Source organism: Gorilla gorilla, chromosome 19, assembly GCF_029281585.2.
Source record: "Gorilla gorilla gorilla isolate KB3781 chromosome 19, NHGRI_mGorGor1-v2.1_pri, whole genome shotgun sequence".
Taxonomy (NCBI): Eukaryota; Metazoa; Chordata; class Mammalia; order Primates; family Hominidae; genus Gorilla; species Gorilla gorilla.
This window is the reverse complement of record NC_073243.2, coordinates 40,237,520-40,253,919: the sequence shown is the minus strand read 5'-3', so window position 1 is coordinate 40,253,919 and position 16,400 is coordinate 40,237,520. Positions and strand designations below refer to the sequence as shown.

General features: G+C 40.2%; 1 protein-coding gene across 3 annotated transcripts in view; it reads left to right on the top strand.

Moving 5' to 3' along the window:
• BDP1 (BDP1 general transcription factor IIIB subunit) overlaps nucleotides 1–16,400 on the top strand; it is a 210,055-nt gene that overhangs the window by 102,262 nt on the left and 91,393 nt on the right. For all 3 annotated transcript variants that reach the window (XM_031003234.3, XM_063700694.1, XM_063700695.1), the window contains 6 exons: nucleotides 1,577–1,853; nucleotides 4,822–4,931; nucleotides 7,055–7,114; nucleotides 9,091–9,216; nucleotides 10,343–10,476; nucleotides 13,388–13,482. In XM_031003234.3, the coding sequence (XP_030859094.3) occupies nucleotides 1,577–1,853; nucleotides 4,822–4,931; nucleotides 7,055–7,114; nucleotides 9,091–9,216; nucleotides 10,343–10,476; nucleotides 13,388–13,482 (802 nt within the window). The remainder of the gene's footprint in view (nucleotides 1–1,576; nucleotides 1,854–4,821; nucleotides 4,932–7,054; nucleotides 7,115–9,090; nucleotides 9,217–10,342; nucleotides 10,477–13,387; nucleotides 13,483–16,400) is intronic.

Genomic DNA, 16,400 nt, shown 5'->3' with positions numbered 1-16,400 from the left:
AGTTCAGTGATGGTTAGTAATTTCCAAGTTTATTACATGAATCTGTTTCAAAATTTCTACACAGAAAGGAGATACCGATACTAGTCGCTGTTAAATTAATAAAGTTCTCAGAGATTTCGTTAATTATGTATGAGTGCGTGATGGTTGATAATTTAATAAATTGCCCAAAGATTGTAGTTTTGAGATATTTATGGTCAAGGATATTTAACTTTTTTTTTTGAGTTGACATTTACGTTTGGGGAATACAATTTGTTTTTTAGTCACTTTTTTTTGCCATTACTGACTCTGGGAAAGTGGTTTTTTTTTTTTTTTTAATTAGTTTTTTTTTTAGATGGAGTCTTGCTCTGTCGCCCAGGCTGAAGTGCAATGGTATGGCTCACTGCAACCTCCACCTCCCGGGTTCTTGCAATTCTCCTGTCTCAGGCTCCCAAGTATCTGGGACTACAGGCGTGCCCCACCACGCCCAACTAATTTTTGTATTTTCAGTAGAGACAGGGTTTCACCATGTTGGCCAGGCTGGACTCGAACTCCTGACCTCAAGTGATCCACCTGCCTCAGCCCAAAGTGCTGGGGTTACAGATGTGAGCCACCGTGCCCGGCCTCTTTTTATTTTTTTGTGGGTCTTTGCTAGTTGTAGAACTCTATAGGATATATATTCTGTCATTATGCATTCAACATAATTGGGTGAAATGCAGATAATGCATGTATCACATTGGCATAACAGCTAAGATACGAATTTAAATTGAAGTCTTCCTGGAAAGGTTATTCTATAAGTTAAGGCATTTTCTAATTTTTTAGAAGTAATTATAAAATAGGAAAAAAGTAGACTGTTTTTAATTATTGACTTACACCCCCTCTTTTCTTGACTTAAGTTGCATTTATAGACCATTCCTGAAATACTTATATCTGAGGTATACCATACCTAATATGCAATTTGGGGTGACTGAGTACTTTTTTTGACTGAAGTTTATTCTGATGGCTGTATAAGTAGAGTTGTACCTGACAAAAGATAAATGATTTTTGCCTCAAAGGGAATTGGGTTTGGCTACTGTAACTAAATGTTTTTCTTCAAATACTGCAATACAGATATTTCAGAGGTTTGAAGTTTTGCATATTTGATTTGACTGACCTCGGGTTGATAAGTAAAGTAAAATGCCGGTAGTTTAGACCAGTTTAAAATGTCAGAGTGAATTAAAATTTTTTAAAATTTTATATATAAATTAATTATAAATTATTACTTTGTTACTTAGTAATTCAAATTAGGTTGACTAAGCTTTGTTCTGTAAGTTGGTTATTTGTTTTGAGGGGGGGTAAGCCTATAATTATGTGCTCTAATGTGCCTAGGGACTTTATGTTTGAAAAAGATTAAGAGTCTATTAGAATTTACGTATATTTAAAATATTTACTAAACAAATTTTTTTGTAACCTGTCATAATTATCATAAATCTCAAGTTACTAATTTTTTTTTTTTTTAATTACAAAATTGCAGTTTTGGATTTTCACCAGACTAGGTTTTAAAACTAGCATGTGTAACAGAAGATTATGTGCCCTCTTTTTTCTTTTTTAATTTCAACAGTACTGAAAAGACTGGTGGTGACAATGATGTTGAAGAATCCAGTAGATCTTCCTCTACTGTTTCACAGAGAAGAAAGCGAATATCAAGTACCTCTAGTCTGGTTAAGTCTAGTGTCAGTGTTCCTTCAGAATCTCATCCCTTATCTACAATTAATCAAGAGGCTCCACAGCCAACTGCCACTTCAACAAAAGAGAAACAGCCATGCTCAGACAGATACCGAATATACAAAGCCCAGAAACTGAGGGAAATGTTAAAAGAAGAATTGAGAAAAGAGAAGGTAAGGGAGGAGAATCAGGATTTTGATGTTGCCTTCTATTTATGTTAGTAAGGAATCATTGGGAAGAAAAGGATTTGTAGCATTTTGATGGGGAAACAAAACCACATAACATCCGTTAGTCAATAGAACATCCCTTCTTGTTAATGGATTGATTGATACACCATGGACTTAAATTACATTTTTCACTGATAGTAATTTTTACATTATTTATTTATGTTTTCACTGTTTTTGGTGAAGACAACAAATAAGTTTCATATGCATACACATAGATGCACATACACAAACATATTTATAAAATAAACCTTCAGTCTGATTTTTCATATAAAGATGTCCAAGTGATAAGTGATATATTTATTTGAATTAAGACAAGTATAGGCCGGGCGTGGTGGCTCATGCCTGTAATCCCAGCACTTTGGGAGGACTAGGGGGGCAGATCACTTGAGGTCAGGAGTTCAAGACCAGCCTGGCCAACATGGCAAAACCCTGTCTCTACTAAAAATACAAAAATTAGCTGGGCCTGGTGGCGTGCATCTGTAATCCTAACTACTGGGGAGGCTGAGGCATGAGAATTGCTTGAACCTGGGAGGTGGAAGTTGCAGTGAGCCGAGATTGTGCCTCTGCATTCCAGCCTGGGTGATAGAGTGAAACTGTCTCCAAAAAAAAGACGAATATAGTTGAGCAGAATGAATTGGTAATGTTTTCTAAATTGACTATGGAAAATTACAAGTGGGAAAAATTTGTGGTATGCATATATTAGAGTCCATGTTCTTTTTAATCTTGAGGATTGATTTCTTTTCTAGAAGGGCAGGTAACAGCAGTAGAGCATGCTGGCCCTGGAGTTAAATACTTAGGGATTGAATCTCAGCTTCATTTCTTTACTAGCTTTGTGACCTTGGGTAATTTAATTAATCTATTTCCTCATCTGTAAAATAGACCAATAATAGTTCAGGTTGAGCATCCCTGAAATTGAAAATGCTCCAAAGTCTAAAATGTTTTGAGTGCCAAAGTGATGCTCCAGGGAAATGCTCATTGGAGCATATTGGATTTCAAATTTTCAGGTTAGAGATGCTCAGCCAGCATGTATTCTGCAAGTATTCAAAAATGTGAAAAAACCCAAAATGTGAATCATTTCTGGTCTCAAGTATTTTCAGATAAGAGATGCTCAACCTCTGTCTAGCTCATTAGAGGGTTGTGAAGATTAAATGAGTTAATACATGTAAAACACACTTAAACTGGTGTCTTGGGCCTTGTGCAGTGGCTCACGCCTGTAATCCCAGCACTTTGGGAGGCCGAGGTGGGCGGATCACCTGAGGTCAGGAGTTCGAGACCAGCCTGGCCAACATGGTGAAACCCCGTCTCTACTAAAAATACAAACATTATCTGGTCGTGGTGGTGCACGCCTGTAATCCCAGCTACTCAGGAGGCTGAGACAGGAGAATCGCTTGAACCTGGGAGGCAGAGGTTGCAGTGAGCCAAAATCGTGCCATTGCACTCCAGCATGAGTGACAGAGCGAGACTCCGTCTCAAAAAAAACCAACCAAACAAAAAAACTAGTGTCTTGAAAGTAGTAAGTGTCCAACCAGTGTCAGCTTCTGTTATCAATTATAAAATGCCTCTTTAGTTTTTTTTAAATTAAGGGAAGGCATTTTGCTTGGTGCTTTATATCTGTTATCTTATGTAATTTTATCAACTATGTGAAGTAGATATCACTGTTTCACACAGGAGAAAACAAGCTTTCAATTTATGTCTTCTAAAATGTAAGCCTCACAACAATTGCTTGAACCTGGAAGGCGGAGGTTGCAGTGAGCTGAAATTGTGCTACTGCGTTCCAGCCTGGGCGACAGAGCAAAGCCTCTAAAAATGTTTTATGGGTTGGGAACTGGGGGTGGGGGGATTAAAAAAAGTTCTGTATTTTACAGAAACTGCTTATTTGCTTATTTAATTTATTTTGGGGAATTAAAGATTAAACATTTGCTTCAAGAATTTTACAAAATACACAGAATTTCAAGTCATTACAGGGTAAAAAAAAGCTGTGTAAGCATAAATTCTCAGTGAGCTATTAAGATGTTTAGTTAGAAGGCATCAGTAAGCATTTTATACATTGAGCTTTATTAGTTTTATTCTTTGGTTATTTATTTAGTTTTGAGACAAGGTCTCACTGTCACCCAGGATGGAGTGCACTAGTATAATTACAGTTCACTGCAGCCTCAACCTCCCAGGCTCAAGTGATCCTCCCACCTCAGCCTCCCAAGTAGCTGTGGCTATAGGCATATGCCACCACATCCAGCTAATTTTTTTGTATTTTTTTGTAGAGATAGGGTCTCATTTATGTTGCCCAGGCTGGTAACTCCTGAGCTCAAGCGATCCTCCTGCCTCAGCCTCCCAAAGTGCTGGGATTAGAGAAATAAGCCACTGTGCCTGGCCACATTGAGCTTTTATCTAGTCCTAGTCACTTTAATTGTTAAAATCTAAATACTGCCTGGGTGTGTGGTTCACTCCTGTAATCCCAGTGCTTTAGGAGTCTGAGGCAGGAGGATCACTTGAGCCCAGGAATTTGAGAGCAGCCTTGGCAACGTAGGGAGACTCCATCTCTACCAAAAAAAAAAAACCCACAAAATTAGCCAGGTGTTAGGCAAGCATCTGTAGTCCCAGCTACTTGGGAGGCTGAGGTGGGAGGACTGCTTGAGCTCAGGAGTTCAAGGCTGCAGTGAGCTATGATTGCGCCACTGCACTTTAGCCTGGATGACAGAGCAAAACCCCATCTCAAAAGTAGATAAATAAAAACTAAAAGCTATTGAGGGTAATGTGCTACAACTTTTTAATATTCCATCTACAAAATTACATAATTGGGGTGAGAATAATATTAAAGCACTTATAGTGAACGCAACAGTGGACTGTATATTTGCATATAGTACATCTGAAATTCTTTAATATTTATAAAAGTGGATCTATGTGTTTATGTATACAGAAACAATGGAAAAACAAATATGCTATAAATGAAAGTCAGAGGCCACCAGATCGTTCAAAAATGACTATGAGAGACTTCATATATTATCTACCAGATAATAATCCAATGACGTAAGTAAAATTTATTTCTGCTATACTATCTCTTTTTTTTTTTTTTTTTTTTTGGAGGTGGAGTCTCGCTCTGTCACCCAGGCTGGAGTGCAGTGGTGCAATCTTGGCTCACTGCAACCTCTGCCTCCCAGGTTCAAGCGATTCTCCTGCCTCAGATTCGCGGGTAGCTGGGATTACAGATGCTCGCCACCACACCCGGCTAATTTTTGTATTTTTAGTAGAGACTGGGTTTCGCCATGTTGGCTTGCCTGGTTTTAAACTCCTTACCTCGGGTGATCCACCCGCTTTGGCCTTCCAAAGTGCTGAGATTACAGGCGTGAGCCACCGTGCCTGGCCTTCTGTTTTACTTTATTTGGGTATGTAGTTATATAAATAGCACTTTTATAGTAAATTTTTTAGTTTTCCAAAAGCATGTTGACAAAATTTGGAACACATATGTCCTTTTAAATAGAATTTCAAACAAAAAGTAGCAGTATTTCAAGTAACTGCTTTCTGGGGATGATAGATTATGCCCTTTATTTCTGAGATTAAAAATAAATTTCCTGGCTGGGCGCAGTGGCTCATGCCTGTAATCCCAGCACTTTAGGAGACCAAGGTGTGTGGGCCGCCTGAGTCCAGGAATTTGAGACCAGCCCGGGCAACATGGTGAAACCCTATCTCTACAAAAAGTACAAAAATTAGCCAGGCATGGTGGCATGTGCCTGTAGTTCCAGCTATTTGGGAGGCTGAGGCAGGAGGACTGCTTGAACCCTGGCATTTGAGGCTGCAGTGAACCATGTTCATGCCACTGCATTCTGGGTGCACTCAGGGTGACAGAGCGAGATCCTGTCTCAAAAAAAAAAAAAGTTTTTTCTTTGTTATATTAGTTACCAAGGCGTAGTGAAACCAACTAAGCCACTTTTCTGTAATCAAGATTGCAATTTTGGCCAGGCGAGGTGGCTCATCCCTGTAATCACAGCATTTTAGGAGGCCAAGGCGAGAGAATTGCTTGAGCCCAGGAGTTTGAGACCAGCCTGGGCAATGTAGTGAGACCCCATCTCTACAAAAAATACAAAAATTAGCTGGGCATTGTGGCGCACAGGAGGCTGAGGTGGGAGGATCACTTGAGCCTGGGAGTTCAAGGCAGCAGTGAGCCAAGATTGCACCACTGCACTCCAGCCTGGGAGACAGCGAGACTCTGTCTCATTTAAAAAAATAATGTTTGAAAGGATTGCAATTTCTATTTTTAACATACTATAAACTGATCTAAAGGAGTGATCCAAGTTTTATGCCCTGACTTCTAATAAAGACAGTAGTAGTGTGATTAATAAATCCTCCAAGAACAAAGCTTCTTTATTAAAGTTAGCCTTGGGTTTCTGATGCAGGTTTATAATAAATCTCATTGTTGTATTGTTGATGGTTTAGCAGGTAGAGGTAGGAGTTGGGACAGTTCCTCAGCACAGCCCTTTTTCAGATTCACCAGGTCTTTGGCCCTGTTGAAGAAAGGGCCAGAACCTAGGTTTTGAGTTGTTTAACATCCAGGAGTTGGAGACAAGTCACCTAAGCTGCTTCATGCCTTGGGATTGGGAGCCTCCTTTCACTGAGAAGTTAGAGGATAAGAACATTCTCTGTTGGGCGTGGTGGCTCATGCCTGTAATCTCAGTGTTTTGGGAAGCTAAGGTGGGAGGATCGCATGATCCCAGGAGTTTGAGACCAGCCTGGGCGATATGGTAAGACCTCGTCTCTACAAAAAATTAAAAGACAAAAATTAGCCTGGTGTGGTGGCATGCACCAGTAGTCCCAGCTACGTGGGAGGCTGAGGTGGGAGGATTGCTTGAGCTCAAGAAGTAGAGGTTACATGGAGCTGAGATCACAACACTGCACTTCAGTCTGACACAGCAAGACCCTGTTGTATTAAAAAAAAAAAAAAAAAGTATTCTTTACTTAGGACCTAACAAATTATTTGTATGTGATGACAAGCTTTTGACTGAAAAGTTGATTGTTGGATTGTACTGTCATTAACGAAATGCTGTGATATATCATTAAAAATTAGAAGTTAGAATAATTTTCTTCTTGCCTACAGATAGAATTGGGAAGATATAAATTAATAATTTATTAAAGATATTGTTATTTATGTTCAATAGTTCTTCACTGGAACAAGAAAAGAAAACTGAAAAGCCATCGACTCCAGTCCAGACAAGAGAGTAAGTATTTTATTTTTGAATATATTCTATTCCTACATTTTTTAAGAAATGAGATCAAATGGTGCTTCCTGTTATAGTTGAATTACATTTGATTGGGGTTGGGCACAGTGGTTCACTCCTGTAATCTCAGCACTTTGCGAAGCCAAGATGGGAGGATTGCCAGAAGCCAGGAGTTGAGACCAGCCTGGGCATCATAGTGACATTTTGTCTCTACAAAAAATGTAAAAATAAGCTGTGCATGGTAGTGTGTACATGTAGTCCTAGTTATTCAGGAGGCTGAGGTGGGAGGATTGCTCAAGCCCACACGTTCAAGGCTGTAGTGAACTATGATCACGCCACTGCATTCCAGCCTGGGTGACAGAGCAAGACTTTGTCTCTTAAAAAAAAATTACATTCGGTTGGGCTATTGTTTTTGTAATTTTAAAATTTTAATTTAATTTTTGAGACAGGATGTTGCTGTGTCACCTAGGCTGGAGTGCAGTGGTGTGAAAATAGCTCACTGCAGCCTTGACCTCCTGGGCTCGTGATCCTCCTGCCTCAGCCTCCTGAGTAGCTGGGAGTACAGGTGTGTGCCACCACGGTTGGCTAAATTTTTTAGTTTTTTTTTTTTTTTTTTGAGATGGAGTCTTGCTCTGTCACCAGGCGGGAGTGCAGTGGTGCGATCTCGGCTCACTGCAGCCTCTGCCTCCCGGGTTCAAGTGATTCTGCTGCCTCAGCCTCCCGAGCAGCTGGGACTACGGGTGTGCGCCACCATGCCCAGCTAATTTTTGTATTTTTAGTAGAGACGGGGTTTTACCACGTTGGTCAGGATGGTCTCCATCTCTTGACCTCGTGATCGGCCCGCCTTGGCCTCCCAAACTACTGGGATTACAGGTGTAAGCCACCATGCCCAGCCTAAAGTTTTTAGTTTTTGAAGAGTTTTTTTTCACAGAGATAAGGTTTCACTATGTCGCCCAGGCTGGTGGTCTTGAACTTCTAAGCTCAAGTAATCCTCTCGCCTCAGCCTCCAAAAGTACTAGGATTACAGGCATGAGCTGCTGCATTTGGCCATTTTCCTTAAGGTTCAAATGAGCATGAAAATACTAACCCTGAAGGATTGTACTGAAAAGTTAATCAAATAATCTAGAAACTAATGCTATATAACTATAAGCATTATTATTATTATTATTTTTTTTTACAGATAGGGTCTTGCACTGTCACCTAGGCTGGGGTGCAGTGGTGTGATTAAACTCTTGGCCTCAAGAGATACTCTTGCCTCAGTCTCCTGAGTAGCTGGGACTATAGGCACGCATCACCATGCTGGGCTAATTTTTAAATTTTTTTTGTAGTGGTAGGGTCTTGCTATGTTGCCCAGGCTGATCTCAACTCCTGGTCTCGAGTGATTTTCCTGCCTTGGCCTCTGAAATTGCTAGGATTACAGGCCTGAACCACCATGTCCTGTCTGTTTCTCTTTATCTTAAAAGAGAGTTAAGACTGCTTGGGCCAGGCACGGTGGCTCACGCCTGTAATCCCGGGATTTTGGGAGGCTGAGGCGGGTGGATCACGAAGTCAGGAGTTTGAGACCAGCCTGGCCAACATCGTGAAAACCCGTCTCTACTAAAAATACAAAAATTAGCTAGGTGTGGAGGTGCGTGCCTGTAATCCCAGCTACTGGGGAGGCTGAGGCAGTAGAATGGTGTGAACCCAGGAGGCGGAGGTTGCAGTAAGTCGAGATCATGCCACTGCACTCCAGCCTGGGTGACAGGGCGAAACTCCATCTAAAAAAAAAAAATAAGACTTCTTACTAAATGTCTCGAGATAAAACTTGAGAAAATCCTCTAATTGCGTCCTTAATAACACATACTGTTTTCATTTAGATTATAGGGAAAGTTGGAAATAGCTGGAAGGTTGAGTTTGTAATCATTTATTTTAAGTTTTATACTATTCAGGCACACTTCTCATGCCTTTGTGAATTAACTTATCTTTATATGTGGTAGGCAAGAAGGTAAGAGTACTCCTAATGCTGAAGATAATGAAATGGAAGAAGAGACAGATGATGGGCCATTACTGGTTCCTCGAGTAAAAGTGGCAGAAGATGGTTCCATTATTTTGGATGAAGAAAGGTATTTAGAAAAGAGAAAAAGTGAGATTGTGGTTACATGAGAACATGCTTTGTCTAGTGAAAGAGGTCCTCTTTCTATATTGGCCTTTGTCACTTAGACCTTGACGTTCTTATTTGCATAATGAGTATTGTAAATGGAAAAGTGGGTTAGATTAATTTGTAAATTTTAGTAATTTTTATAACTATTTTGTATGAGAAGATGCCCTGTCATCTATTAACCTAACACCATTGTTTTATCATCTTTACGGGTCATTGAGTCAGGCTGTTGAACTAATCATATGCTGTCTTCCACTGAGGATAAATTTCTAAGATTGACACAGTCTTGAAGTCAATATTCAAGTTCTCATATTATTAAGAGCATATCCTGGTGTGTGGTGATAACTAATGGATATACAATGAAATGTAGGTTTAACATATTTTATGATTTTTGTTATGGTGAGGTATAATTCATCTTTTGGTTTAATTTCTCAGTTATAACATTAAATTTTGCACATTGGGCATTGTGGAATTTAGTTGTCTTAAGGGTTTTTTTTTTAAAAGATGATAAATTAGTAAGTAAATAAATAAAGCAATGGAAGGTCTTTGAAAGTTTAGCCAGTGAAAAATAATTTTGTAGCATTCACATTCTATAATTAAACATAAATGTAATACTGCTAATAATAGTTGTTTTTGTGTGCTATTTTCCATTAGTTTGTGATGATGATTTTACTGGTCATTAAATAGTTAGAGCATATTTAACTGCTTTCTCTGCAGGAATGTAAAATATAAAGTGCTTGTGTTTTTCAAAATTTCCATGGAGTCCAGCACAGTAATACATATTGAATATCAAAGACATGTGGAAGTCAATAATACAAATACCTTTTTATAATACGTAGCCCAAAGATATTTTGTAAATATTATATTGCTGTTACGGATTTTGAACATGAGTTGACATTTCTTTCTACCCTCTTGGAATCACATTGTAGGTAAAACTTAGCAGATGCTTGGAAAATACCCATATTTCACATAAGTATTATGCCTTTGATATGATTGCCGTGCTAAACCTCAAAATATAACTATTTACATCTCATTTGCTATTTGTTTCCTTGTTTTTAGTATAGATCTATTTAAAAATGTGTTTATTTCAGTTTAACTGTAGAAGTTTTAAGAACAAAAGGCCCTTGTGTTGTTGAAGAAAATGACCCCATATTTGAGCGCGGTTCTACAACTACATACTCCAGCTTTAGGAAAAACTATTACTCTAAACCATGGTCAAATAAAGGTAACTAATTTTCATTTAAAAATGTGTAAGTTCTCTATTTGAAATGAATTGACTGTTTCTGAATTAAATCAGTTCTCCCCTAAGTACATAAAATGCAAACTACCATTTTATTCCAGCTAATTTTATTGACACCTCTATCTTATGCCCTCCATGGAATGGTATCTCTGACTTTGTCTTACAAATCTTCAAAAAAATTTTATTTTTTATAGCAACTGGGTCTCAGCCAGGTGCAGTGGCTTACACCTGTAATCCCTGCACTTTGGGAGGTTGAGGCAGGAGGATCACTTGAGGCCAGGAGTTTGAGACCAACTTGGGCAACAAAGCAAGACCTCATCTCTACAAAAAAATTAAGAAAAAAAATTAGAAAGTAGAGATAGGGTCTTGATTGATTGCCGAGGCTGGAGTGCAGTGAAACTATCATAGCTTACTGCAGCCTTGAACTCTTGGGCTCATGTGATCTTCCTGCCTCAGCCTCCCAGAGTAGCTGGCACTACAGGCGTGTGCCACCAAACCCAGCTAATTTTTTGAAAAAAATTTTTTTATTTTATGAGACGGAGTTTCCCTCTTGTTGCCCAGGCTGGAGTACAATGGCACGATCTCGGCTCACTGCAACCTCTGCCTCCTGGGTTCAAGCGATTCTCCTGCCTCAGCTTCCCAAGTAGCTGGGATTACAGGCACCTGCCACCACCCCCAGCTAATTTTTGTATTTTTAGTAGAGATGGGGTGTTATCATGTTGGCCAGGCTGCTCTCAAACTCCTGACCTCAGGTGATCTGCTGACCTTGGCCTCCCAAAGTGCTGGGATTACAGGCATGAGCCACCGCACCTGGCCTGTGTTTTGGATTTTTTGAAGAAATAAGGTCTCAGTATGTTGCCCAGGCTGGTCTCCAATGCCTAGGCTCAAGCGATCCTTTGCCTCCCGAAGTGTTGAGATTATAGGCATGAGTCGTTGTGCCCAGCCCAGAAATTTTTTTTTTTTTTTAATTTCTTTCAGTCACTGTTCTGCTGAAAGAAATATTTTTTAAGAATTACCTTTATAGTCATTTTGGCTGGAATGTTCCTCTCTGTCAAATCTCTACAGTAAATACCATTTAAATAAAAATTAACAATACAATATTTCCTTTTTTTTGTTTTTTTTTGAGATGGAGTTTCACTCTTGTCGCCTAGGCTGGAGTGCAGTGGCGCGATCTCGGCTCACTGCAACCTCTGCTTCCTGGGTTCAAGCGATTCTCCTGCCTCAGCCTCCCGAGCAGCTGGGATTACAGGCGCCTGCCACCATGCCCAGCTAATTTTTGTGTTTTTGGTAGAGATGGGGTTTCACCATGTTGGCCAGGCTGGTCTCGAACTCCTGACCTCAGGTGATCCGCCTGCCTCAGCCTCCCAAAGTGCTGGGATTACAGGCGTGAGCCACTGTGCCCAGCCAACAATACAGTATTTCTAATGCGAATAATGTTCTACCTCAGATAATATTGTATAATAAAGCTTCTATAGATAAATATGCTGTTAAAAATCTGTTGCATGTTGGTGCTTATTGTTTTTATTTTAAAAACAGTAGTTTTGAGGAAAAATTCAAACAGCAGGATATAGAGTAAAAAGATTCTATACTTCCCTTCTTTCACTTCCCTGTTCCTATTCTCCTGAAGTGTAACTTCTGTTAGTAGTTTCTTTTTTTGAGACCGAGTCTCACTCTGTCACCCAGACTGGAGTGCAGTGGTGCGATCTTGGCTCACTGCAGCCGCCACCTCCTAGGTTCAAGTGATTCTCCTTCCTCAGCCTCCCGAGTAGCTGGGATTACAGGCATATGTCACCATGCCCAGCTAATTTTTGTGTTTTTAGTAGAGACGGGGTTTCACCATGTTGGCCAGGATGGTCTGGAACTCCTGACCTCAAGTGATCTGCCCGCCTCGGCCTCCCAAAGTGCTGGTATTTACAAGCGTGAGCCACCGTGCGTGGCCTCTTGTGTATTTCTCTAGCTACTTTCTTTATATACTACTTAGCACATCTTAGTTGCCTATGTAGTGTAACCCTATCCTGAGTATGACTCATAGCTTTCTTCAGAGCACTTTGAATAAGATCAGCTAGGCAGAATGAATGTCTTAAAAAAAAAATTCCAGATGCTTTTGTATGATTTCTTTTTCTTTTTTTTTGAGGTGGAGTCTCGCTCTTTCACCCAGGCTGGAGTGCAGTGGCGCCATCTCAGCTCACTGTAACCTCCGCCTCCCGGGTTCAAGCTATTCTTCTGCCTCAGCCTCCCCAGTAGCTGGGATTACAGGTGCACGCCACCACGCCCAGCTCATTTTTTTTTTATTTTTAGCAGAGACACGGTTTCACCATGTTGGCCCGGCTGGTCTCAAACTCTTTTTTTTTTTTTTTTTGAGATGGAATTTCACTTTTGTTGCCCAGGTTGGAGTGCAATGGCACGATCTCGGCTCACCGCAACCTCCGCTTCCCGGGTTCAAGCGATTCTCCTGCCTCAGCCTCCCACATGGGTGGGATTACAGGCATGTGCCACCATGCCCAGCTAATTTTGTATTTTTAGTAGAGACGGGGTTTCTCCATGCTGGTCAGGCTGGTCTCAAACTCCTGACCTTAGGTGACCCACCCGCCTCAGCCTCCCAAAGTGCTGGGATTACAGGCGTGAACCACCGTGACCGGCCCTGGTCTCTAACTCTTGTCCTCAAATGATCTGCCTGCCTTGGCCTCCCAAAGTTCTGGGATTATAGGTGTGAGCCACCATGCCCAGCCTACGATTTCTTATACTGAAAAGTTTTTTATTTATAATAAGGTGTTTTTAGGTATTGCATGGGGATCTTTCTAGTAAAATTAAGTACTGTCAAATTCTGTAAGATTTCTTTTCTCTGAAATATTGATATAATTAATTTTCAATCATTCTAAATCTTTTATTTTCACAGAAACAGATATGTTTTTTTTAGCCATCAGCATGGTAGGAACTGACTTTTCTATGATCGGACAACTTTTTCCTCACAGAGCAAGGATAGAAATTAAGGTAAAGTAAACCCATCACATTTGTTGATTGGAAAGAGACCAAACATTACAAATGTTAGTAGTAGTATTCGCTTACCTTTGGTTTAAATCTTAGTTCATCTTTTTTTTTTTTTTTTCATTGAGACAGAGTTTCACTTTGTTGCCCAGGCTGGAGTGCAGTGGCATAGTCTCGGCTCACTGCAACCTCTGCCTCCGGGTTCAAGCAATTCTCATGCCTCAGCATGTCACGTAGCTGGTATTACAGGCACCTGCCACCACGCCCGGCTGATTTTTTTACTGTTTTAGTAGAGACGGGGTTTTACCATGTTGCCCAGGCTGCTGTCGAACTCTTGAGCTCAGGTTAATCCCCCCATCTTGGCCTCCCAAAGTGTTAGAATTACAGGCTAGAGCCACCGTGCCCAGCCCTTTTTTTTTTTTAAACTGTTATGATGTTTTTGTTACATTTATCCCTCTTTATTGAAAAGTAATATTTATCAGTTCTGATATGGGTATAATCTTCTTTATGTTAGTTTCATATTATATCTTCTTCATTTCTAAAATGAATTTGAGGCAGTACCAATAAAAATGCACTGCAACTAAGATATAAGAAGAGTTACATAATGAAAAGAGAAGATAAATGTGCCAGAGTACTTTGGTTAAGGGTAGCTTTTTTTTTTTTTTTTGAGATGGAGTCTTGCTCTGTTGCCCAGGCTGGAGTGCAGTGGTGCGATATCGGCTCACTGCAACCTCTGCCTCCTAAATTCAAGTGATTCTCCTGCCTCAGCCTCCCTAGTAGCTAGGATTACAGGCGCACACCACCACGCCCAGCTAATTTTTTATTTTTCATAGAGAGGGGGTTTTACCATGTTCGTCAGCCTGGTCTTGAACTCTTGACCTCTGGTGATTCACCCACCTTGGCCTCCCACCAAGTGCTGGAATTACAGGCGTGAGCCATCATGCCCGGCTGAGGGTAGGTTTTTCAATGCAAAATGTATTTCAGAATTTCCTAGGAAAGCTTAAAGAGAAGAAATCTGAGTTTACACAGTTCTCATTTTCTGATGTTGCTTTCCTAGGCCCCCTTAACTTTGGTACAACCAGTGGCACTAATAACAACAGTGATGTCAGTTACAGCTATTATATGCCCAAGAGGATGAGCTTTCTCTGTTTTTTAGTTTCTTTGCTTGAGAAACTTTATACAAGTTTTCTGGGTTTAAGTGCATTTGAGTGTCATCACACTATGTTGCCATAATGCATTCTCAATTGATAGTGAGATCTTTACTCAACCATGGGCTTTTTACTTCATTTCTCATCCCTATCATGTTCATTACATTAATAAAAGGAACCATTAGGAAGGTATGTTTTTTCCACTAGAACTAAATTAGGCATGGATTGTCTGGGGACATTACATAAGGGGCATTGTACAGTGTAATGAAATAGTCTTGTTATTTCTGCAAGAGATGAGGAACTTTATATTCTTCATGTTCATTTTCTAATGTTGATCTTTGATAAAAGAACAAAATGTTAAAATTCTGTGAAGGCTAGAAATTGATTTTCTGGAATTGGAGTGCTCTGCTGATCTGTGTAATTAATTATAAATTTGTCACTGGGCTATTTGTCTCAAAAATCATGTATATTCTTTTCCTGAAAGGTTACTATGGCTCTAGCAGGTCGTTGGGTAAAGTGTAGAAAAGTGAGAGTAGGCTGGGCATGGTGGCTCACGCCTGTAATCCCAGCACTTTGGGAGGCCAAGGCAGGTGGATCACCTGAGGTCAGGAGTTCAAGACCAGCCAGGCCAACATGGTGAAACCCCGTCTCTACTAAAAATACAAAAATTAGCCGGGCGTGGTGGCGCATGCCTGTAATCCCAGCTACTCGGGAGGCTGAGGAAGGAGAATCGCCTGAACCCGGGAGGTGGAGGTTGCAGTGAGCTGAGATTGTACCACTGCACTCCAGTCTGTGCAATGGGAGTGAGACTCCATCTCAAAAATGAGAATAGACTGTATTTAAAGCTACTGAATTACATTACCTTGATTTTCAAATATTGGACTAATGTTGTATTCCTGTATAACTTCCATTTGGTCATAGTGTATTCTTTTTCTGTGTTGCTCTATTTTGCTACATTTTCTTGAGGATTTTTTTGCTACTTTGTTCATAAGGGATACTGATTTGTAATTTTCTTTTACAAAGTCTGTCCTATTTTGATATGAGGCTTATACTGGTTACAGAAATTGAGCTGAAAAGTGCTCCCTCTTCTATTTTCTGAAATAATTTGTTGAAGATCAGTATTATTCTGTCTTTAATATTTGATAGAATTTACCTGTGAAACTATTTGATCCTGTAGTTTTCTTTGGAGGAAGAGTTTATTTTATAAATATAAATATACTCTTTCATTGATAATTTGTATTTTCTCTCTCTCTCTCTCTTTTTTTTTTTTTTGGAGACAGGGTCTCACTCTGTCACCCAAGCTGGAGTGCAGTGGTGCTATCATGGCTCACCTCCTAGGCTTGAGTGATCCTCCCACCTCAGCCTCCTGAGTAGTTGGGGCTACAGGCACGTGCCACAATGCCCGGCTAATTTTTTGTATTTTTTTGTAGAGACTGGGTTTTGCCATGTTGCTCAGGCTAGTCTGGGACTCCTGTGCCCAAGTGATCTGCCTGCTTTGGCCTCCCAAAGTTCTGGAATGACAGGTGTGAGCCACTTGTCCTAGCCTCTTTTTTTCTTAATTCATCTTGCTAAGTGTTTATTAATCTAAACATCTTTTTAATGAACCAACTTTTCTTAATGTAATTTTTTTTTTTTTTTTTTTTTGAGATGGAGTCTTGTTCTGTAGCCCAGGCTGGAGTGCAGTGGTGACATCTGGGCTCACTGCAAGCTCCGCCTCCTGGGTTCATGCCCTTCTCCTGCCTCAGCCTCCCGAGTAGCTGGGACTACAGGCGCCCG